This window comes from Mercenaria mercenaria, chromosome 19 (assembly GCF_021730395.1).
Source record: "Mercenaria mercenaria strain notata chromosome 19, MADL_Memer_1, whole genome shotgun sequence".
Classification (NCBI taxonomy): Eukaryota; Metazoa; Mollusca; class Bivalvia; order Venerida; family Veneridae; genus Mercenaria; species Mercenaria mercenaria.
Window position 1 is genome coordinate 5,148,144 of NC_069379.1, and position 25,550 is coordinate 5,173,693.

The 25,550-nt window shown below is 35.8% G+C and overlaps 1 protein-coding gene across 1 annotated transcript in view; it reads left to right on the forward strand.

Moving 5' to 3' along the window:
- The window catches only part of LOC123542689 (potassium voltage-gated channel subfamily H member 7-like), a 159,841-nt gene extending 147,427 nt beyond the window's left edge, over positions 1 to 12,414 (forward strand). The window contains exons 5-12 of the mRNA XM_053532066.1: positions 892 to 1,291; positions 1,783 to 1,982; positions 3,990 to 4,089; positions 6,979 to 7,131; positions 8,564 to 8,757; positions 10,149 to 10,260; positions 10,747 to 10,926; positions 12,107 to 12,414. Coding sequence (XP_053388041.1) covers positions 892 to 1,291; positions 1,783 to 1,982; positions 3,990 to 4,089; positions 6,979 to 7,131; positions 8,564 to 8,757; positions 10,149 to 10,260; positions 10,747 to 10,926; positions 12,107 to 12,414 — 1,647 coding nt within the window. The remainder of the gene's footprint in view (positions 1 to 891; positions 1,292 to 1,782; positions 1,983 to 3,989; positions 4,090 to 6,978; positions 7,132 to 8,563; positions 8,758 to 10,148; positions 10,261 to 10,746; positions 10,927 to 12,106) is intronic.
- The last annotated feature ends 13,136 nt before the right edge of the window (positions 12,415 to 25,550 follow it).

Consider the following 25,550-nt stretch of genomic DNA (forward strand, 5'->3'; position numbering starts at 1 on the left):
TAACATGTAGCTCCTGTCCTATTGTTTTGCAGGATATATCAAATATGATCATTGAACATGTAACGATATTGGTTTTATATCATGAGCCGCGCCATGGGAAAACCAACATAGTGTGTTTGCGACCAGCATGGATCCAGACCAGCTTGCGCATCTGTGCAGTCTGGTCAGGATCCATGCTGTTCGCAAACGATTTTTCTAATTGCAATAGGGTTTGCGCAAGCTGGTCTGGATCCATGCTTATAGCAAACACACTATGTTGTTTTTCTCATGGTGTGGCTCATATAAGCTTCATAAGGTTATTGTAATGCTTAATTATCAGTGAGTTTATTTCGTTTCTTGAACACCTTTTTAAAATGTTGGGACTTTTGACATGATAGTAACAACCATCAGAAACAATACAAGCCAAATAGATCATAGCATAACTAACACCTATGAATCGAGGGGTTGCAATTTAGCTCCTCATGTAATGCAATACAAGCGTCTGTCCGCTGTCTCGGTTTCTTGAGAAAGTTGTCATTCATAATAATTTAAAAAAAGATGTGGAATTTCAGTAATCCAAAAGGAAGCAGATGATAATTGTCTTGTTGTATCAGTTAACAAATTGCATGAAAAATGTTCTTTTGTTCTTTTTTTATTAAACACTTACTGATTTACAACTTCTTATTTCCACATATGCATACGCTCAGCCCAAAAAAAAAATCTTCTAGTTTAAATTTATGTACGTGCATTTCAATTACGTTATTGATTCAGAACTGTTCCTAAAATATTGCCCAATAGGTTGTTGTAGCAACGATAACGGTATTGCAAAATAAAAATAAAATAGTAGACTTTAAAGCAGACACTTTAAAGCTATGTTGATTAACATTAGTATAAAGACATATTCCATTTCAGACAATGTGGATTGCCGGCATTCTAAAAACAGCCAGATTGCTGCGTCTTCTGAGGGTGATCCGCCGCATAGAACAGTTTGCCGAATATGGAGCAGCCGTCCTTCTTCTATTGATGGTTACATTTTCTCTCGTCGGCCATTGGCTCGCTTGTATATTCTATGCAATCGCATATATGGAGAGGCCACACCTTAAAGAGCCCATTGGCTGGTTGGATACACTAGCCGACCAATTAAACCAGCCCTATGTAGTCAATGTGACCGATAGTGGGCCGAGTATAAAGACAAAATATATTACGTCATTGTATTTCACATTTACGTCATTGACGAGTATAGGTTTTGGAAATGTATCGCCGAATACAAATGCTGAGAAAATCTTTTCAATATTTGCCATGTTGTTAGGATGTAAGTACATGTATTCATTTTGATACATATAGAATTTAAAGAAAGTAAAAAGTAATAGTCCAGTTCAGTTACAGTTATTATTTACTATTACTGTTGTTTTTCGGCAAAGCGTTAAGAGTTTTATCGACGCTGTAAAGTTAATGACATCACATAATATTATATAGCTTATTTTTTACCAAGTTCATTTGACTTCCGAATATTCTGAACTTCTAACGACGAATTCATGAAAATTTATTCACGCAATCTATTAGTCTGAACTTTTACAAAGAAAAGAAAACACACTAGACAAGTGATGAACGACTCTGAGCTTAATCAAATGCAAAAGTGTGTAGCAATCGATTGCGTAAAAGCCAAGGCCATAATGATAATAAAAAACTGATATTTTCCATTTTCTTGATTTCACTGTATACTGTAGATATACGATATCTTATCTTTAGTACGCTATTTTTTTTTATTTCATTATAATTTTAATTAATGTCTTTTCATTACAGCATTACTTAGCGCGGCAATCTTTGGTAACGTATCATCCATAATGTTACGGATATATCAAGGGTCAGACGAATACCATGAAAAAATGCAGAGTATAAAAGACTTCATAAACTTCCATCACCTTCCCAAACATCTAGCGAATCGTCTACAAGAGTCATACCAACATGCTTTGTCATACACGAAAGGAATTGATATGAATTCGGTAATTGGTCTTGTTATTTTACAACCATTTGCTGTTACGGTACGGAGGCTGCCTACAGAATTGTATATTTTTCAAAAAATATCCGCAGCTTCGTATTTGCCAAAATATTCAGCTAATTATTTTCACGAATCACATTGATGGCAATAGTTTTAAGCTGAAGGTATTTAAATGTATATATAATTATAAGAAAGTGCTAGTGTCACTTGCACATGAATATTCCTTCACAAAAGACATTGGTTTAAATTCTATTGATGATCTTTAGATGAAAGCAAAATACAAAACATTTGGTAACGTGTTTTTTTTTAAAATGTAAAAAAGTCCTGATGAATGTTCCGTTTTCAATCTTTAAATTAATCATCTTCTATGAAGCAAATTCTGCATGTATTATATGTTCCACATGAAAATCCTTTTTTTTTTCAATGAATCAATACAAGAACCGTTATCATGTCCGAATGTCGACATGTGGTCAACTAGTACTTTCGACATGACAAAGTGGAAGCGGTGACCATTATAATTATATTATTATTATTATTATCAGTCATATGTTTTAAAATTATGATATGCAAAATATGTTCCCGTTAGATTTTGAAATACAAATACAATATGCATACTTAATAATACATCTTAGTTGTCCAAAGCAGTATTTAAACTTTCATGTCTTGTAACTTTATTCGATGCAGGAATCCACTTTGCGTACATTAGGTGTAACTCAATCACTTCATCTGGTACGAGATTTTGTCTGTTTTGACAAATACAATATGACAGGCAGAAAAAATCTCTCAGTTTCTTTTGTCAGATACAAGAGGCCTGTCACAACAAGTATAGTATCTGGAAGTTGACAGCCACCATCATAATCAACTTTTGTATAGAATGTCTTAATTCCTCCCCACGTATTCTGACAGACTTAATTTTCTGCTTTTCATCACATGGTCTATCATTCCATAAACGAATTTCCAGAAGTTGAAGCTTACTGAATTCAGATTCAGTTGTCAATGAGTGTTCTTGTATTCCTTTGACTTATTCGTTAAAGGCAGTTGATAGAAAATGCCTGGAATCGCCATTTCTATGAATACATATCTTCTTGGAAGCTATATATGACCATTAAGTGTCGATTCGCCGTAAAACCCGACCCACTCTTGGAAGATATTTGTGAAGACAATGGGGGTTATCTTCAATGTAATGCAGTGAGTCCCATTCGGCTAGACTATAAAGTGTCGCAGATTTAAATCCCCCCCCCCCACCCATTTTTTGTTGCGTATTTACCCCTTCATTTGTCATCTGTTTTAGGTTTTAGGTTTTAATAATAACATATGTTTGAAAAGCTTGTAGTATAAGCTTTGAGTATAATCTATTGTCGGACCTGTTTAATTATTGAAAATTATATCAGGTTTATTGCGTTTGTTATATACATACTTTGTGATCGTTAACAAGTAATTAGTTCTCCCTTGTCTGATTTTCTCCAGCCCGTACGTCCGTTCGATTGTCCGTCCATCGGTGTATCACAAAACATTGTCGGTGCATATATACATAACAAAACATAACATGTTATGTAATGTTATATATACATATATACATAAAGTCTACATAGAGATTAGCATCACGGTCATGAAGTCATTTATTCTTGTCGGTGAATAATCTCTTTACTCACCTTTTTCGTCCGAATTTTTGATGGGATTTCATGAACTTTTAAAAGACATATATTAACACCAAATGTAGTAATGTATATTTTACAAAATTTAGCGGGATTATTTTTCACCGAGTAGTGGCCCATTGATGCAAGTTAATGCATAGGGGAGACAGGAGTTCTTGTTAACCTTTTAGTTTATAAAAATGGATGATGTCTAAACAAGTTCCATGTAGGGTAAAAGATACAATGAACAATGAGTCGCCTTTGAAGTTATTACTACATGCTCAGTTGTATGACAATTGACGTTTACATTAGCTTTTATATCTAAAGTAGTAAGTTTTATTCCATAGGTATTTGATCAATTTTAACTATTTTTGTAGGTTTTAAAAAGTTTCCCAGAGTGCCTTCAAGCTGATATTTGTCTACATCTGAATCGAAATCTGCTGAATAATTGCCCAGCCTTCCAGAAAGCGTCCACAGGTAAATATCTAAATTTAATGTATTCATCAGCGTTAGCAACGTCTTCGAAACACAATTATCGGAAGCACCCGAAGTTGAATCTATGCTCAACACAATTAATCACCATTTCATTATTTGAACGTTTCGTCTTTTATTCTTTGATATTTCTTAATAGTTGGTTGAATCTTTACAAGTAAACAAGTAAAACAAGTAAATATTAAGTCCAAATTCAGCGAGAAAACATCGCATCTGGTCTATCTATATTGAAAACTGTTCTACAAACACATATAGATGGAGAGGTATATGTAGTGACTTTGAGGAACACAGTTTCAAGGCAATCTATATTTAAAAATTATTTGAGAAATACAGAGAAATCTTTATTACGGACCTTTTTTTAACAAAAAATGACATATTAATATTCTACATGTATTTTATAATGACATATGATAATTCGCGTACACCTTGACATTATTTTTTGTGATCATACAGTAGTGAGTAAATGTGTCATTCACTCACTGGCGTTACTTCCGGATCACTCCACTCATTGACATATAGCTATATTTGTTTCATAAATCCAGAGCTTATTTTGGACATACACACTATTAACGGTGTTCAGTTTGCAAAGTCAGAGTTTCTTGTGTAATATCAATACTGTCAATTCTTTCCAATGTTACTTACAACTTCCCTACATGAATCACAGGCACTGAAATAATTTCAAATTCTTAAAATATGTCCGTTGCGATGATTCATTTAGCGATCTTCGGATTAAAAATTGCGTGTTCATTAGTACTAAAAGCAAGCTTTGACTTGACAGCTCAAGACAAAAGTTTAAGGCGTATGAATCAAAACTATATAAAGCAGCATATTGTCTAGACTAAATACCAGCATTTTCCTGTTATTTCGAATTGTCACAAATTATCTACATTAAGTAGCTTTTAATGTCTTTGATTTAGCACATTATCTCTAATAACATGCTTTTATTACATTATTCGGTCGAGTACAAGGAACAATTCCTTCCGATTGGCGACTAAATGGCACTTGTAACTTGTGCCATCATTTCTAAAACTGGAATATGGTCGTAATTATATGGAACACTGGGCGACACGAAGTTGTAATATCAGACAAAATGGCACAATTTGTTATGACTTTATGGAATTTTAATGTTACCAACATGTTTCCTTTAGATAAGCATTTGTTTAGCACAATGCTGTTGTAGGCCCAGACTGAGATATCAAAAACATTTCTTAAGAGATATTCATTATAATTCATTACATACTTGAGTATAAATACCGTTAATCTACAATGGAACCGGAAACGTCATTTTTCCATATTGACGTTTAAATTTCATATCGGGTGCATGACGTAATTTGTGACGTCAGTTTTATGTTTGTCGTTGCGTTAATAGTCCTTGAAGGATGACAATTCAATTTTCCTCAGACAAAGAACACATTTATATCATTTACGTAATAATCATTAGTGTATGCAATAAAAAGCTTAAAGGCCTAGATTTTGGCAGTGGGCCAAGGGATTTCTGTCTTCACCAGCACAGTTGGGGGCTAATGACCATCACAGTATGGTTCCAGTAAACAAGGGTCATTGTTTATTGGAGAGTCAGTCTACCTTTCAAGTGTATCAATTAGTGAGAAGGTGAAACAATGTAACTTATTTTAAATTAATGAATTATAATTAATAACATTTAAAGTTATACTAGATTTTATTTGGCATTAAAGTAATAGTTATTATCATCTATATAATGTCAAAATAATAATTATTATTATCCTCATTCCACATTCACTGAAGAAAAATTAATTTCTTTCAACTCCACTGCACACATCTTCATGGTCTAGTTGGGGTCCCAGCTGTGCTAATTGCCCTCTAATCAGTTACTGTTACATAATCGCTTATCATGGGAATTGTATATTGGATTGGGGGGGGGGGGGGGGGGGGGGGGACACTTATATAGTAGTGAATCTAGGCCTTTAACGATTATGTAACTTAGATTTAAATTAAGAAATATGCATTTTTGCAACGAGAAATATGCATTCGTTCTTTTGAGAAAGAAGTCTGAAAACCTTTAAATGTCTAATAGACATCTGTTTTAAAGTATTGATATTCTAATTTCAATTCTAATATGCTTTTCTCTGTTAAAACACTCTTACGCTACAATGACGTCACGTTAACGTGCGGTGACGACAAGGTATTTGTTGCGACCAAGAAAGAGCGCTACTGTATTTTATCTAGTGTTAGATTAGAATCGTAATAATCTATACCAAAACCGTGTTTCAACACTATTTATGCATTCTGGTTGTAATACGTCGTACAAATAATTTCACTCGGGCTGAGCCCAAGTGAAATTACTACGCCCGACGTATAACCGCCCATCGTGCATAAATAGTGTTAAAACACTCTTTTGCTGTACAAGTTATTTCTTAAATATACGAATGCACTTTATAGAGTGTTTTGTAACGTTAAAAACCTATTCATTTGAAACCATTATTTTTTTTCTTATCATGGTTTTTTCTCTGCAATTTAAAGCTAAGTTAGAGATCTTAGAGTTTACTTTTTAAACGCGCTGTCTACGAAAAGTTGTCTATTTCATACCAATTTAGGCTGTTAACGAATCTTATCGTTGCAATCTTAAAGAACACATGTCCGTAATATTGTGTTAAGATCCATTGTAAATGCGCCGTCTGGGACTAGCTTGTCTTAATTTCATGTTGTTTGTTTGCAATTTAAATCAGCACATGGCACTTTACAGGCTATTCAGATAGCGTTGTCAAAGCGATATCTAGAAATAGTTCATTCCAATTTCAGGTTGTTTACGGGCCTTACATTTGCAATTTAAACTTCATGCGGTATTCAGATAGCGTTGTAAATGCGATATCTAGAAATAGTTAATTCCAATTTCAGGTTGTTTACGGGCCTTATCTTTGCAATTTAAATCAACACATGCCCCGCCAGGAGATACATTGATACATCCAGGGGATATTTTAACATCGATCTACTTCATGGCAAGAGGATCGATTGAAATCCTGAAGGACAACACTGTAATGGCAATCTTAGGTATGTATATGTCCAGTTTTAAAGCAGCATGCCTCCAGATCTTTCGACAACAGCAAAAAAATATTTTTTTAGATATCTTGAAATAAATGCTATATTTCTTAAGAAGGCTTTAAAACTTAATTACCGACAAACTTTTTTGTCACGCTTTTACTCCAGGTAAACTGTCTCGATTATAAATATCTATATTTTTGGAGTCATTTTTCACTACTTCAGCTAAAGCGCTAGGGAAAATGTCTTTATTGCCGCGGCGGTCCGAGGTTCGATTTTAAAAATCTCATATTCTAATGTTCATAATATGATCAAATTTCAATTTGAAAGAAAGATTATTTTTTAGCCAAATCTGGAGGCATGCTGCTATAAAATGCTTAATCGGCTTTCAAATATGTGGGCAAACCATATATCATATTGAGCCTTGTACGACGTACTTGATTTAAATTCTCTTTTTACGTAGATATTCTTTTTATTCGCAGTTTTTCAGAATATACTGAATTACACAGGAAAAGAGGGGAACGGTTGATATTCAATCAAATGTAATACTTACACTGTACAAATAGTTATCAATGTAAGTGGTAAGGTTTAGCAGTATATCACAAAACAATAGATTTTTTTAGCGAATGAACAGCATCTTGATACACAACTTATCTGTCAAATACGTTCTGTCCCACGGAGTTGGATACTTAAAATATTCTAAATGAGTTGTTCCCCTTTAAATAAGAATACCACTTGTAAAGAAATAAATGTAAACAATTGTAAAATCAATGTTTTACAAAGTTATGTAAAGTTTAAACACTCGCACGATGTTGCAAATGCATCAAAACGAAGACATTTAACAGCTTTTAAAAATGGTGAGTTTTTAAAGGCGCTGGACTGTCCAGAATTGTGGCCCCTTCATGTAGCCCCTTTCCGGAATTCAATATATATATGAATAAATTGGCAATGGTTTTGTACAATAATATAAATGTTTTATATGCTGTTATATTTTCATGTAAAACAATACTTTCTTTCTATGATTTGGTGACGTTCGAACTTTTTTCTCCGAAACATGGACCTATACCTTAAGTGACGCAGATCTCTTGAGAGTTTCATTAGGGAAAGATAATCGAATTACACACTTTTCCACGGTCTTGAATATCAAAGCAAGAATATTGCTCTTTATAAATGTGAATTATGATTTAATGATCATGAATTTTTGAAGCATTAAAACTTCGATTTGAAACAGACTAACGTCGGACCTGCAAAAATGGATAATTGTGTCTACATCTGTTGTATCATCTACATACAATGATACAATATTTGATGGCAGCTTTAGTTTCCATTGTTCAAATGAATATTAAAATGGTATATCCTGTACAGTGGCACCGGTTCAAATCCGCATAGACAAAATGAATTATTTATTATAGAATTCATGAATGTCTAACAATCTTGTTTTCAGGAAAGGATGATATATTTGGCGGGGACCTCAAGGACTTAGACTCCGCGGGGAAATCACTTTATTTTGTTCGCGCTTTAAGCTACTGTGATATAAACAAGATTGAGTTGTCAGACTTAAAAGAAACCTTAAACTCGTACCCAGAATTTGCCAGTGAATTTATGGCAAAAATACAACTTACGTTCAATCTAAAGCGGGTAAGTACATAAATCAGTTCAATGAAGATCAAAAATAACGTGATTTTTGTCTTGTAGCAGGTAGAACAATGTATTTCGTGTAAGGATAATTATATCTTTTTTCTCTAGTCCAGTTTCGGGTAATTTCAGCTGTTTTATTAGATTGATACAGTCGTTTGTGTACTGTTGGAGTTTATGACGTATGCACCATTATGAAAGGGTTATTATGACAGTAGCCTGATGTGCAGTGTTGTATTTGACTCTTGTGAATTTTACCCGGCTTTGTTCACACTAGTGTGAACTAGCCTAGTGTGATCCGGTCTGGCAAAATCCACCAAATCTGTATGTAGCATTGCACATCATGTATTGCTCTAATGCCCATTTTAGTATATTTACCGAATTTACGATGTCGAAAACTCTACTAAAGGGGTGAACTTGTCCTCAGATTTTCTTTTGCTCTGTGGAGCTATTTTCCTTATTTTCTTTGCAAATTTTGCTAAAAATCCGTGAAAGATGTATGCTTGACACGTAGTAGCATTTTCATAATGAAATGATACCATGACAGAATTTGTAAGGTCATACTCCACCACTACAAGTTGAGGTCTCATTATAATTGATTTTGCAGTTTGTGTGTTTGACTGAAAAACTTTTGCTTGCATCAAACATGACCCCCCCCCCCCCCCCCCCCACCCATCCCCCACACTTTTATTTTGATTCTTATTCAGCACTAACAATATTCTTGAAGGTAATGTAAGAAACAGGCATTTAGAATATGTCCTGATGTGCACTGCGGCCATTGGAAATATGTCAGTTTTATATAGAATAAAGAAGAACAGCTATTTAGTGGGTTTTAACCTTAAATGGCTTACACAGCGAAATAATTCTCACGAAGTGTAATACTAACGGTGCTGTAAAAATCAACAAGTCCAGTTCTAAACATGACAATGTAAAGTGATACTAAAAGAAAGTGAGATTCGATGTCAAGATTAATGAAAAGCCGTTTCATCTAAAAGTTACCAAGTAATGAAATTGGACAATCTTGTCCGCACATCAGCTCAGTCTATTATAGGTCTGTACAACAGACATCGCCGGAACTAGTATTGGGTCATAAGGAGAATACTTGCTGATATTCTATATATGAGCCGCGCCATGAGAAAACCAACATAGTGGGTTTGCGACCAGCATGGATCCAGACCAGCCTGCGCATCCGCGCAGTCTGTTCAGGATCCATGCTGTTCGCTTTCAAAGCCTATTGCAATTAGAGAAACTGTTAGCGAACAGCATGGAGCCTGACCAGACTGCGCGGATGCGCAGGCTGGTCTGGATCCATGCTGGTCGCAAACCCTCTATGTTGATTTTCTCATGGCGCGGCTCATATATACCTTTCTACCTTCGTTTTATATTTGTTACAGGGAACACTGTTTGAGACAAGAAAGAAATCTAAAATAGATGAGGAGAAGTTGAGATTTATCAGACAAAAACGTCCACACATGCAGTCGAAGGGAAAGCAGATAGATATTGTTGGTAAGACGTATTTAAGGTTCATGTGAGGTGTTTTAGGTACATTTTAATTTTGTATAGTGCATATTTTCTGACCTGGCGGAGATATTTATAGAAAGGTCATAAATGGGCCATTCTGTCATTGAGTTTAGGGTAATCGGTTATATCATTAGATTTCGTTTTATTACGTCGGATAAATCCGATAAGCACCAAGTTACCTATTGATTTTAATGGTAAAGCCTGTACTAAAAATATCTTCGCCAGGTCAGAAAATACGCACTATATTAGAATATTTCTGTTTATATCATTTTTGCGTCCAATCCTAGGTTCCAAACACTGATGGTCGATATTTAAAAAAGACATTGCAACCAAAATTTTACAAGATGATTATTATATACTTATATAAATGGATGTGCTCTAGAATGAACATTTGCTATGATTTAACGTGTATTATAGTGTTTTTAATTCAACTTACATCTAGGCAAACGTGCATTTTATTGTTTTTTTTAGAAGTTCCAACGAACAGTGCAGCCACACGAAGACGGAAACACAGCTCTTCACAAACCGAGAGTGAAAACGTTATGTCAAAGACGCTTGAAATATCACCAGAACAAGCGTTCACTGACGTAGACAAGGAGTTTGAGGATAGGCGAAAGCAGGCTTCTTCTCGAGAAGAATCATCTATATTAGGTGTTTAATTCTGTTCCATTGTTCTACAATAGCTTGACATAAATATTTTAAATGTACATGTAGACAACATTTCCACACTTAATAACTTTGCAATGAATAAACTGTTTAAACACTGCAGATTATAACTACTGGGTAACTGACATGTTTATAAAGTTTAGGGACTGGGGATATGTATTTATAAGCCTGAAAATTAATATACAGATTAAGTGTTTGTAAGGTGATGCGTGCTTCTTAGAAGTTTTGTTGGCACGGTTTTCACGGAAAACAAAAAAGAATCAGAGTATCGATTTTGGTACAAAAAATGTTACGTTAACTAAATTACAGATACTTGCATTAAAACCTTTTTTATTTTACTATGTAAAGATAAAAAACTTCAGATTAACAAAACTCTAACAAATAGATAATACATTAAATATATTTGGCTTTTTCGCTGTGGTATAATATAAGATTTGAATTAAATTATTGCGAGCTGACTGTATCAAAACGCGGTTTAAATTCATGAAAAACATCTTCAAGGTTTCTCAAACAAAAGAGAATGACAAAGAAAGCGTATCATTTTTTTTTGTTTGGGGGTGAGGGGGAGAGATTGCGCCGTTTTTCAACAGTATTTCAGTAAAGCAATTAACCGAACCAGTGTTCCTGGATGATTCTATACCAGTACAAACCTGTTCTCTGCAAGTAACTGCCAACTTCCCCACAATGATTTCCGACACGATGTCGTTTAACAAATCGTCACGGAGAACATACAACCCCCCCACCCCTCCACCGCCCCGCCCGGGGATCGAACTTGCGACCCTGCGATATGAAGACCAACGTTCTCCCTATTGAGCTAAGCGAGCGGGCTATCATAAATATGACGATACATCTTGCGGACTATTCAAAGTATGGCATCTACTAATAGATACATCAATTTTGGTTTCTAAATAAAGCATTGTTATAATCAAACAAATGTTGACTCATAAGACATTACAAATGAGTTCATATTCCCCCAGAAGAGGTCTATATTGACCCCTGTTATAGCCTCAGTAAACATTACAGTACTGTGATAAGTAGCACATCGAATCTAATGATATTAACCTTTCTCCGGAAATTAAAAAAGAAATGACCTATTTATAATTATTCGTATAAGAATGTTCTCTTTAATCCATACCACATAATTATACTACTGAATCTATTCCAGAGGATGTCCACGCTATTCCACACAAGCATCGAGATAAACAGAAGTCAAAGACCAGTTATTCAAGTCACACTCTAAAAGGTTCCTCTCCAGGGGCTTCAACGGGTAAATATTCAAATCACGCTCTTAAAGGTTCTTCTCCAGGGGCTTCAACGGGTAAACATTCAAGTCACGCTCTTAAAGTTCCTCTCCAGGGGCTTCAACGGGTAAACATTCAAATCACGCTCTTAAAGGTTCCTCTCCAGGGGCTTCAACGGGTGAATATTCAAGTCACACTCTTAAAGTTCCTCTCCAGGGGCTTCAACAGGTAAAAAGTTATAATAAAGATACTGGCCTTTCATCCAGTATGTCATGGGTTTGACTTTGAACTCGATTGGGTATAATCTTAAGTGACTCCCGTATTGTGTTTTCAAATAAACACAATACGGCCTCGATTAAGCTTTCTGCATTTGTTAATTATGGTTGAAATTTCATATATTGAAGCAATCTAGGTTCGTTTTTGTCCACAAGATAGGCATCAAGACATAGACTTTAATTTACAAAACAATTGTCCTAACTTGTTTGATAATACTGCTACACCGCTGAAACTTTGAATAGCATTTTACTGTAGTAGATAGTGTTCTTTTTTTCACACCAACTTTCATTAAAATCTGTATAAGATTAGCAAGATAAATTTTTAATGTAAAATCCTTACTTTAAATGGTTTGATTTTGACCAATGTTTAGATGAAGTATAAGTTGGCAAAGTCCTGTTTAGCTGATTGGTAAGCGGGCAGTTTTATACAAGAAGGCCCTCCGGCACTCTAAATTGAAGTTAACTTTTCAATTTTATGTAAAATGTTTTTAGTCATAAGTGATATTATTTCAATTTAGATTTGCTGTTTTCAGTCAAGAAACGAAACAACTGTAATATATGAGGTTCGGGGTTCGAACACCTTAACGATTGGGAAACTAATTATTTATAAATATGATGATAATAATATAAATAATAATAACAGTGATCATAACAGCAGTAATACTAGACAGACATTAAAGTAAGGTCTTAAATGACAATGGTGTTTATACACACGAATAAAATAGCAATGATAAACAATTTTAAACAAAACAATAGCAAATCATACGAATATCTTTTCTTAAGCCGGCTGTTGCACCTCTGATTTCTCAACAACCGTTAGCTTGAAATATTCTGTTTCTTAAGGTACATTGTTTGCAAATACAATGAATCCGTATTTATTCGTGTAAATAATTATTTGTTTTAATTGCAGCAACCTCATATACACCAAAGTCTATCTCCAGTGGAGGTCAGCGTTTCTCCTGGGGTCAAGGTCAAGTTGAAGCTCAGCACGAGGCTGACGGGGACCACGCCCTTGGTGATATAGATAGACGGTTGGAACATTTATCTGAGTATGTTTATGCATATTAGATATTAATTGATTTGCAAAAAGTTTGCAACTGTTTTTAGATTTTTATTCTTTAATACATATGTGATATGTGATAATAAATAACGACACAAAACACAAAATCGGCATCAAATAATTAAAAAATCCCATTTAAAATGTTTCCGATTCATTTCCGATTTTTTTTTTTTTTTTTTTTGGAAATAAACTGTACAGACTAATCGTAACGAAATCTTTGGTTATAATGTTTCGTTCTGTCGCGTTCTGTGTTTTATTATGGCACGTTGTAAGTTTTCTCTTGGCGCGTTGGCGCACGATCAGACAACACAAAGAAATGTGTTACAGAACCCGCGCGCACGACAAAGCGACAGAACGAAACGTTCTGAATTGTCCACCTTACAAAACAATAGATGTTGAATGAGTAGCTTTAAAACATTCGGAAATAAACTTAAATTGTTATACCGAAAAATATTAGATTTTTTTTAAAACAATTTATATGAACTTGAATATGTAGACACCATTTTCAACCGTAAACTAATATTTAATAGGCAGACTTTGTTTATACATTTAACTCTGAAAGTAATTTTACAGCTGGCTATTTTTTTTTCTGATATATATGTGTACTAAATGTAAATAAAATGTTATGTTTCAGTCGGATGGGAAGATTTGAAAACGACCTTTTTCAAACTGTTGACAGTATTTTATTGTTACTCGGACACAAACCGTCAGTTCGGCACAAACAGTACACAGATATAACTGTAATAAATCAAGTGCAACCGGAAGCGGAAGTGAAGGAACAATTTCCGGTTAAAGTGCGCGCTCCTCTGCTGTCAAAGAAAGGAACACGTCTAGTAAAATCGCCCAGCGAATTGTCAAGGCTGCTAGATAAAATGTGATATTATATAGTCATAGCTTTGTTTTTGTGTACATGTCAGTCTTATTTCCATATCATATTTAAGTAAATAAAAACGCCGTTCGAAATGCTTCTGACAATACCATGTGTACGAATGTGTACCAATGTTTTACGATTTTGCAATCATTTATTAAGTAAAACGAACTTGCTCTGTTACTTTTTCTAAGGGCAAGGAATGCCTAAAAATTATATGAGTTAAAATCTAAGTTAACTGTCAGCAGTTCATAATGTTTAAAGATATTGTAAAACTTATTGCAGTTTTAAATTAGAAAATAAATGGCTAACAATGGGTGCAGCTATTTTAGTTTCCGACAACATTCATATTTTAAAATATGTTGAATTAAATATTTAACATAAACCCTTTAAGATTTAATTAATCTCTATAATTTCTTAGATAAATGATAATTACCTTCAGTCTAGATGGAAAAGGTAGTTTTATTTCGGACTAAATGAAGTTTAGTTCAAATACATATCTGGAAACAGAAATGTTTGTCCGTCTTTTTGTCGTTCCTGTAAATGTTCGTAACGCCCAAATGTTCAAAGAGATTTTAATCTTTCTTTCACTACCGTTAACTTTTAGCCTGCTGCGACAGTAATTCTGCCTTTGTAATCAGTGAAAGGATTTAACCATCGAAAAGTGGATGTGTTTTCATGCAATATAGAAAAAGCAAACTCATAATGAATTTAATGCCATAAGGATCCATTTTTAGCTCGACTATTCATAGAATAGTGAGCTATTGCACTCGCCCATGCGTCGGCGTCCGCGTCGGCGTCCGCGTCCGCGTCCGCGTCCGCGTCCCGATTTTGGTTAAGGTTTTGTATGTAAGCTGGTATCTCAGTAACCACTTGTGGGAATGGATTGAAACTTCACACACTTATTCACTGTGACAAACTGACTTACATTGCACAGGTTCCATAACTCTATTTTGCTTTTTTACAAAATTATGCCCCTTTTTCGACTTAGAAATTTTTGGTTAAGGTTTTGTATGTAAGCTGGTAACTCAGTAACCACTTGTGGGAATGGATTGAAACTTCACACACTTATTCACTGTGATGAACTGATCTACATTGCACAGGTTCCATAACTCTATTTTGCTTATTTACAAAATTATGCCCCTTTTTCGACTTAGAAATTTTTGGTTAAGGTTTTGTATGTAAGCTGGTATCTCAGTACTTACTAATGGGAATGGATTGAAACTTCACATACTTGTTCACTATCATGATCTGACATGCACTAAGCAAGTCCCATAAATCTACTCTCTTTTTTTTTCAAAATTATGCCCCTTTTTCGACTTAGCAGTTTTTGGTTAAATTTTTGTATGTAATCTGATATCTCAGTATCCACTAATTGGAATGGATTGAAACTTCACACACTTGTTCACTGTCATGATCTAACATGCACTGTGAAGGTCCCATAACTCTACTTGGCATTTTTACAAAATTATGCCCCTTTGACTTAGCAGTTTTTTGTTAAGTTTTTGTATGTAAGCTGGTATATCAGTATCCACAAATTGGAAAGGATTGAAACTTCACACACTTGTTCACTGTCATGATATGACATGCAGTACAGAGGTTCAATACCTCTACTTTGCATTTTACAAAATTATGCCCCTTTTTCAACTTTTGTATTCATTCAATTGACAAGGCTGTTGAATAGTCGAGCGTTGCTGTCCTCCGACAGCTCTTGTTAGTTGTACCAGTCCCAACGAACTTGAAATACATATTACCATTTCTCTTATATAAAGGGTACAGAACTCGACCCGAAATATTGATACAGTAAATACGTAGTACATTCCCTTTACTCAAAATCGTAAGACTGAAAGATAATACATTTGCTCAGGTCAAGTTTAATTCTAAAAACACTTGTATCCTAGTTTCCAGTAAATCCAAACAAACTTGTTTACCTTTCTCAAGCTACATCAGAGGCCTCAATGTCTAATGCCCCATTACACCGTTACTTTAAATCCTCACTTGTGGCATAGAATTCTTCATGTGAAGAAAAATCCAACTTGCTTACGGAAGGTCGGTGGTTCTACCCGGGTTCCGGCGTGATGAAATAATGCACGGAGGGGTTTCACCTGAGGTCTTCTTCAACCATTAAAAGCCAGAAAAGTTGCACTTTTACCAATAATGGCGTCAGTATGAGGGTATATCCAACAAAGAATATTAGTCTTGTTAACTGAAACAGTAAATGAATTTACGGTATTAGGAAAGTCATTATGCCTGGATTTCTCTTGCATAGTCGCGCTGTAAGAGCTCAGAAACTGCTTCCTTCGCAAATTCAATATACTGTAAATGTAAGGTTGCCTTATTGGCTTGGAGCTACGGTTCCGTGCCATTATATTGTTTTGGGTTATTTTGCATCCCCGAATGTCGTTTATTATAATAGGAGAAGCCAGAAAACAAAATGCAAAAAAGGAGGAAAATGCTACCTTTTCTTAATCCAGTGGATTGCTCGCTCTCACCAAGATCGGACCTTTTGATCCAGTAATAACACCGTATGACTTCGAGCCCAGGGGTTATGAGTTCGAGCCCACGCTCCTCCAAGGAAATACTTACATTAGGATAGGAGACTCGTGTATGGTTGCTTTACACCTAGCATTCTAAAAAGGCGTCTTCTGTATCTTGCACTATCCTCCTACTAGCATTAGTAACAGTCTTCTGGAGGAGTCGCCCATATGGGTTACCGATGGCGACTATAAATAATTTGTTTGTTTGTTTTGGGTTTAACGCCGTTTTTCAACAGTATTTCAGTCATGTAACGGCGGGCAGTTAACCTAACCAGTGTTCCTGGATTCTGTACCAGTACAAACCAGTACAAACCTGTTCTCCGCAAGTAACTGCCAACTTCCCCACATGAATCAGAGGTGGAGGACTAATGATTTCAGACACAATGTCGTTTATCAAATAGAAAATACGCCCCGCCCGAGGATCGAACTCACGACTCCGCGATCCGTAGACCGACGCTCTACCTACTGAGCTAAGCGGGCGGGTTGACTATAAATAAGCCTTCATACAACAATAGCAGCTTTCAATAAGGCATTGTATTTGGGTTACTCTGTGAAATACGTGTACAAGTTTTAAAAGTAGTACAATGTGTTTCCAACCTGGTTCCCGGTACATTTGTGCGTCATAATAGTTTCAAGAGAAGCAACTCGTTTACCGTCCACTTTTTTTACCGCCCGACAGCTTATTTCCAGTTGACGTTCAATGCTTGCTATAATAAAGTTTAGTGTTTCCTGGTAATGTTCACTGTTAATATGATCAAAATGAATATCAAATCAGACGACTGTAACAAAGTAAAAAAGAAACAATTGATTGCCTCTCAGTCAAAGGTACAAAAGAGTAAAATTATAAATGAAAGGGGAGGCTTCCCATACATAGAAAGCACCTAAAAATATTGTGAAAGTGCTACAGTTCGACTGTATTTAACAGGGAAAGGTTTCATTGATTAATTTGAGCAACTGCTCATTATTCAAATCATTGTTAAAAAGCATATGTTAGGCTTTGAACGCCTGAGTTTCATAGTTAATATGCACAAATATAGACTGAATAGGCGGTATTGACTTTGATCAGTTTTATATATACATTGTATGAGAAGAGTTTTTTTTGACTATTTGTTTCTGTTGATCTTTTATTCAGTAAAGTATAGGGGAAATCGAAGCACAGAAGGCAACCAAGCAACATTATAGCAGACTCGGTTTGTTTGAGTATATCCATGAGAGGTAATGAATTGTGCACCACCTACGCCCCCAGCACCAACTTTAGCCATGGTAAAAATGGATATACTTCACACTGGCGCCAGATCAGAAAGAAGATACCATTGCACATATTAGCCCTAGCCCTAGATATACTAAACGAACCATGGTCATGAACGGGAAAATGAACTAACCCCTTTCCATCGCGCATTTCTCACCTACAAAAGCGCCGTTCGGTAAATATGTAATATGCTTGTTGAACAAATGGTAATGTATCTTTCATCGTGCACCAGTCGCATTATCTCTTAACTTTTCATATCGTAGAGACACCGTCCACATATTTTATGCTATCGTCAACATAAAACAGCAAAAAAGAAATCGAAAAACTTCCTGTCAAGACGGTATGTAAACAAACAAACACAGAATGTAAAATATTGACAGTTATGCAATTAAACTCGACATCATGATAAAAGTCATCTTCTCAGTGAGATATAATCCATATTCACTCAAAACAAACAAATATCCTCTATGTACTGTTTATATATGATATGATTCACATTACATATTTCTGTTGCATACACTCATGCTAGCGTACACGTGTAGTTAAACGACGACTGACATACATTTCAATATAAGCCAATCAGAATGTTCCTTTCATCTAGGCTGGAACTATATTTGGGAAGTTCAAAGTTTGTTCTTTAACGTTGATGAAATTATAAACTGCCGATAAGAAATTTTATATAAATATGCATTTTTCGCGATATATACACCTAAGGCCAAAAGTTCTGCACGGGTTTTAGAAGCGTAATAACTTTATCAAATTTTGACCAATTGTCCTAAAACCGGTTTTATTGTTTTAATTCCCACAGAAATCTACAAATTATTGTTCTAAAAATTCAAGTAAGCGACAATGTCTCGGTTGAGTGGTCATGGTGAGCACGAATTTCACGTGCAATGTACAACGTGTAGATTCACAATGTAATTTTGAGTTTTTATGCTTATCTTGCTTTGACTAAACCTGACACGTCATTCGCCAGTGCATGTCTTTAATTTATCTTGACGTTAACGTCACAATGAAACTCTCAAATGAGGAATGTATGCGCGCTATAGGCCAGTTGCAAGGTGGGATCACTGCGGCGCAAGTTGCAAGAAACTTTGGAGTTCACGAACATACCATTCGTCGTCTTAGACAACGATACGGCGTTACCGAGAGAGTAAACGACCGTCGACGTACAGGACGTCCACGTGAAACTACACGTCAGCAGAACAGGTGGATAGTTTTAACTCATCTACGAAGACGTTTTGAAGTTCCTATTCATACTGCTAGGATTACGCCAGGCAGGACCCGCCGTCATGTGAACGCGCGTACGATTCGACGTCGTCTACGGGAAGTTGGAGTAAGTGCAAGACGACTCTATTGCGGCGCCCGTTTGACACCTAGGCACCGCCGGAATCGAAATGACATTGCCAGACGTCATCAAAGATGGCCATTACAACGTTGGCGCCACATCCTCTTTACCGACGAGTGCAAATTTCAGATTGATTTCAACGACCGACGTCAGCACGTTTATCGACGTCGTAATGAGAGGTTCGCCGACGCCTGTGTCATGGAACGAAATCGTTTCGATGGCCGAAGTACAATGGTATGGGCTGGATTTACGTACCATGGGAAAACACGTTTGGTTTTCTCAGATAACGTTAACCCCGGAGCTAGACGACGTGGCCTAACAGCTCAGCGTTTTATCGATGAAGTTTTACGTCCTGTTGTCGTCCCATACATGCGGCGGAATCCTTGACTCGTTTTACAACAAGATTATGCACCTTCCCATTCAGCGAGGTTGACAAGAAATTTCCTGGGTCAAAATAACATCGACTTTATTGACCCATGGCTTGCCATGAGCCCGGACTTGAACCCAATAGAGCACGTCTGGGCGGACCTGAAGCTTAAACTCCGTGACAACAATCTCCATAATGCAGCGGAATTAAGGAACTTTCTCCAGCGTCAATGGGCTGCTTTGGATCAGCGATTCTTGCAGACACTTGTTTCTTCAATGAAAAGAAGATGTACAGCCGTATGCAATGCAGGCGGTGGACATACCCGTTATTAGCGGGAATTGAGTTCAGATGTACTTGAAATTGAAGTGATAAACTGATTTTGGTGGTAGTGTTTACAAAAGCTGCATAAAATGTTTTTTAACGGATAAATTTTGTTCAAATTTGGAATTATTGTGTGAAAATGAATTCATTTGGGTATCAAATTAAAAGACAGGTAAAACGGATACGTTAATTTGTTTTATTTTACTTTTTATGCACCGTGCAGAACTTATGGCCTTAAGTGTATATATAATCACTGTGGAATATGATATATTATTCATGTTAAACTAATGGAAAATTTGCATTGGGCATTTATGTGAGATATAATGATAAGGCATTGTGACCGGTGAACGATGGACGACACATTACCAATTGTTCAATGTGCACAACATCCTGTTACCAAAGATATGTATTCTATATTAGAATTGTGCGATTGAAACCGGTTCAAATATTTTTACGTTCGTGATCGTATGGTTCTGATGGTAAAACTTGGTGGAGGATATAACATGATTTTATAATAATTCTTATTCTTTCTGGTCTGTTACCAGTTGTACTTCATGTTCTCAAAGGAACAGACAATACTGTGAAATCATTAATATTCGTGGGGGACTAATTTTCGCGGATTTCGTGGTTGAGTCAATCCACGAAATTTAATCCCAACGAACAAGTAAAATTCCCATTCATTATATGTTAAAAAGTTGAAATCGACGAATTCATATCCCCACGAAATTGCCGTTTTGACCAAAACCACGAAAATTCATGCCCACGAAATTAAATGATTTTACAGTATTACAGCATAGAGGACAGGGGGTCTTCGTGATTGAGTTGTTAAGGTCAAATCGCATGCCACTCTCCGATGTGGGTTCGAACCTCGCTCAGAGCATTGAATTCTTCATGCGAGGACACCTTTCAGCTGGTTTACAGAAGATTTGCTTCTATTGCTAGGTTTCCAAAGCAATTTCAAGCAAACTTGAGTTATCAATTGTAGGATTAAGTAAGCGTTTCAGGGCCAGGAACTGATTTAAGACGTGTCAGTCGTGTTTTACATACAGCCGTCCTTGATTATTTGTTGAGCAAATAAATGATACATAAAGTGTGTCTGCATGGTCCAAAGCTAAATCTGAAAATTTGAAAATATATACAAAACAATTATTGATGCAATTAAAATTTTATTGACTTTAATGATAGATGACTTTCATAACAAACCGCATTAAGAAATTCATTAATCTGATATTTGTTTCAAAGGAACCATGGTGGTAGAATTTTACTGTAAAGCTTGTATTGATCGGAGAGATTTTAATTATCTGATTGCAAATATCAAATAGAGAAAGTATATGAATTGAAATTGAGCCCATTAGTTTGCAATTAGTGAGGAATATACTACTTCTCGTGAAACGGTTTTAAAATATGGCAATCTATAAAAGACAGAATCTTATACACAAATAAAATTTTAATTCCACGAAATAAATGCATCATATCAAAGACAAATCAATAGTTTAAAGCACAAAATGGAAACATATATACCTATGTCAGACCCGGATCCAGGGCCGGGCCCAGGGGGCTCGTGCCCACACCCTCCCCCCAGTTGGCTGAAAAGTGACATATACTTATCAAAGATGCACACAGCTATTTTGGCAAAGCAATAATAATTTCTAGAAATTTAGACCCAGAAACGCACCAGAGGCCACCATTACATACCTATATTTCATTTTCCAGGGGGAGCGCCCCAGACACCCTTTCCATCAAGAGTTTAGTGACCCATCCATTGCTACAAAATTTAGACCTAAAATGCACCAGAGGTCAGCATTTTATACCTGTATTTTAAAAACATCCATGCGGACTGCCCCCTCACCCCTTTAAAATGAAGGGAGTACCCAGTAAATGCCCCTGAGGCCACCATACCTGTATATTAAAAATGTCCAGGGAGACCCCTCTGACGCCCCTAATATGGGCGAATCCCCCATCTCGTACCTACCCGCTCTCGGCGCCCTGCGCCTGTGTGTTGACGTCTTTATTCTAGACTGGTGCCCACCCAGTCAATTTTTTCTGGATTCGGGCCTGTATGTTAAAACTATTTAACATTTCTATGTGTCGTTAGTTCGTGATGGTATACAATGTTTAAAATTTTAATGTACACTGTTTTGTCTTGCGAAGATATCACTTGACATTTCTGTCCATTACAAGAATCAAACAAACAAAAAAAAACTCCCTTCGTTTAAACATATAAAATATAAGACAAATAAGTAACCTGGTACAGTATTACAACAATAGCTATCGTCCGACTCACAACAATAATGATTAACAGACAAATAAAACGTTCATAAAAATAACAATAAAAGAGCTACACAATAAATAATTCAAGGTAACAATAATAATTTTAAAACTTCATTTTCCACATGCTTATCAAAGATTTATTTCGATATGACACCAAAGTGAAAATTTTGAAATGCATGTTCGTACTACTAGGATTGTTCGTAATATTAGGATTTAGAGCAAAAGTGATCGTTACTGTTTGATGCATATCATAGCAATACATAAAAGCCATAACAAAATAAATAAATACAAAAAAAAAATTTAAAACACATAAGATTAAAGTAACTTTCCCTTCCTGATTTAGCTAAAACTATATATACATGAGTCATTCATCGTTCTTAGGACTACCGCATTTCGGAAGATTCACGATCTCCTGGTATCTTTCAATATTTTTCTTATCTGGTAAGAAAATTCCTTTGAAAACATTGACATACAGCAAAACATCCGTATTTAAAAAACATTGACATACAGCAAAACATCCGTATTTAAAAAACATTGACGTACAGCAAAACATCCGTATTTAAAAAACATTGACATACAGCAAAACATCCGTATTTAAAAAACATTGACATACAGCAAAACATCCGTATTCAAATGAAATGACAGCTTTGACTTTGTCTAGATGTTGACAATTTCTTCCAGACTCCACCTGTCTAAATGGCAGGGTGAGTTGACTGAACTATCAAAACATTGTATAAATTAAGACAGAGTTTTGTTACCAATCAAATCACAGAATTATGACTTGGCCAAGTAAATCCTAATGTGCCGAAACATATCTTGTTTTGGGCATGTCCAAGCAGAATACTGTAAACTCATATATTTTGGTTACTGTAAAATCATTTAATTTCGTGAGCATGAATTTTCGTGGTTTTGGTCAAAACGGCAATTTCGTGGGGATATGAATTCGTGGATTTCAACTTTTTAACATATAATGAATGGGAATTTTACTTGTTCGTTGGGATTAAATTTCGTGGATTGACTCAACCACGAAATCCACGAAAATTAGTCCCCCACGAATATTAATGATTTCACAGTATACTTTAGTGACTAGTGAGTACTGTGGAAAATATTATGAAGAAAATGAATAAATTATTAAACTTCGTTATAACAACAACTTTTGACGTTGTTTTTGGCTCTAGTGGATTTTATCAGACCTTGATTATCTAATGAATGCAAGAACCTCTATGTTCTGAGGTAATGACCCTTTTCTTATTTTTTTTTCATGTACTTTCAGTGTTTTACGAAACAAAAAAGTACAGTAATGTTTTTAAACTTGAAGATTTCATCTTGTATGCCTTTAAACGTTATGACGTCATTTTTGTTCATGGACGTTTTATTTCCGCGCATTATAAAATGGTAAGAATAACTGAGAAAAAAATGTTGTTATCAGCTTTTTAAAATTTTAGGTAAGGAGGGTCGTTTCTCAGACTCTATAAGACTCTCTTTTCATTTTCCTATACTATTTTTTTTTTTGACTGAACAATTTAGAGAACCGGGAAATGAATATTAAAGAAATACGTAATGTTACACAGATTTATGTTTACACCCATTTGTATTTGCTTTAAAAGTGAAAGCCAAGTTACATGTATCCACAAAATTTTATACAGGTATTTTTTGTTTGTTTTAGGTTTAATGCATTTTAGTTGTAACGGCGGGCAGTTAACCTAACCAGTGGTCCTGGATTCTGTACCTGTACCAGTACACACTGTGGCAACGTTAAATGTCGCAACGCCACTAAATGTCGCAACCGCCGTTATATGTCGCAAGGTTGACGTTAAATGTCGCAACCACTGCTAAATGTCGCAAAATCGTCTGCCGCTAAATGTCGCACCTTTAACGTTAAATGTCGCAAAAATTTGCCCGCCGTTATATGTCGCAACACCAACGCTAAATGTCGCACTATGACACTATGACTATCAATTCCTTGTGTATATTTACTTTTTTTGAGGGAAGAAAAATTAACAGGGTTATGTAATACAAATAATTATCTTAATGATAAGTGTTGTTACGTATAGCAACAAGCGGGCCTTGTTGGCCCTAGATCGCTCACCTGAGTTCCACACCTTGTTTGAACAGTCACGCAAGAAAAATATTTATTATTTTGTAATAGGACCAGTGTTTTAGGACAGAAATATTCTGAGGTTTCTTCTAACTAAATACGATTTGGTAATGATGTTGTATGTTTGTGGGGGTTGGGTATGGGTGGGGAACGGGGTGAATAACGACACAGAAATCTAAGACACAAACACACAGCACCAAGACAATTAATAGAAAATATAAATATTTACATTTCTGAAGGGGGTGGGGAGAGAGAGAGGGGGTTATGTGTGGGTAGGCGGGAAAGTAGGATAATTAGGGGAATGAGACTAAACCAAACAATTTTAAGAGACTAAAAGTAAAATAATATCAAAATTCCCGCTTTACCTAAAACAATGTACAAAGGGCCACATAGGATCTTTCTCCGCCATTGAAGCTTGATAGTTACCTTATGATTTGAAATGTAAACCTCCAAACAAAGAAATAGAATCCATGGCTGATTAATAGAAAATATTCGTTTTCTACAGGTGGTACAAAACACAGTTGCAGTCTTCGTGTCGCGTAGTTAAACATCCTGTTGTGTAACAGGCCCGGATCGCGGCCCGAGCCGATCCCCCACCCCCAACCCCATCCTTGTTGGCTTAAGTAGTGACATATACTCATCTAAGTTGCACCCGACTACTTTGGAATAATTTTCTCAAAATGTAGACCCAAACCGCCCCAGAGGCGAACATTTTATACTTATATTTCAAAATTCCCCAGGGGAGAACCCTTGACCCCTTAAAATGAGGGGAGTACCCCTCCAGTACCTTAAAATTAAGACAAAAAATGCACCAGAGGCAACCATTTTATACCTGTTTTTCAAACGTTCCCGGGAGAGCCACTGAGCCCTCGAAAATGGCAGGGATAACCCCTCCCATACACCGAAATTTTGAATAAAAATGCAGTAAAAGTCCAGCATTCCATACCTGTATTTCAAAATTGTGAATGGGAAAA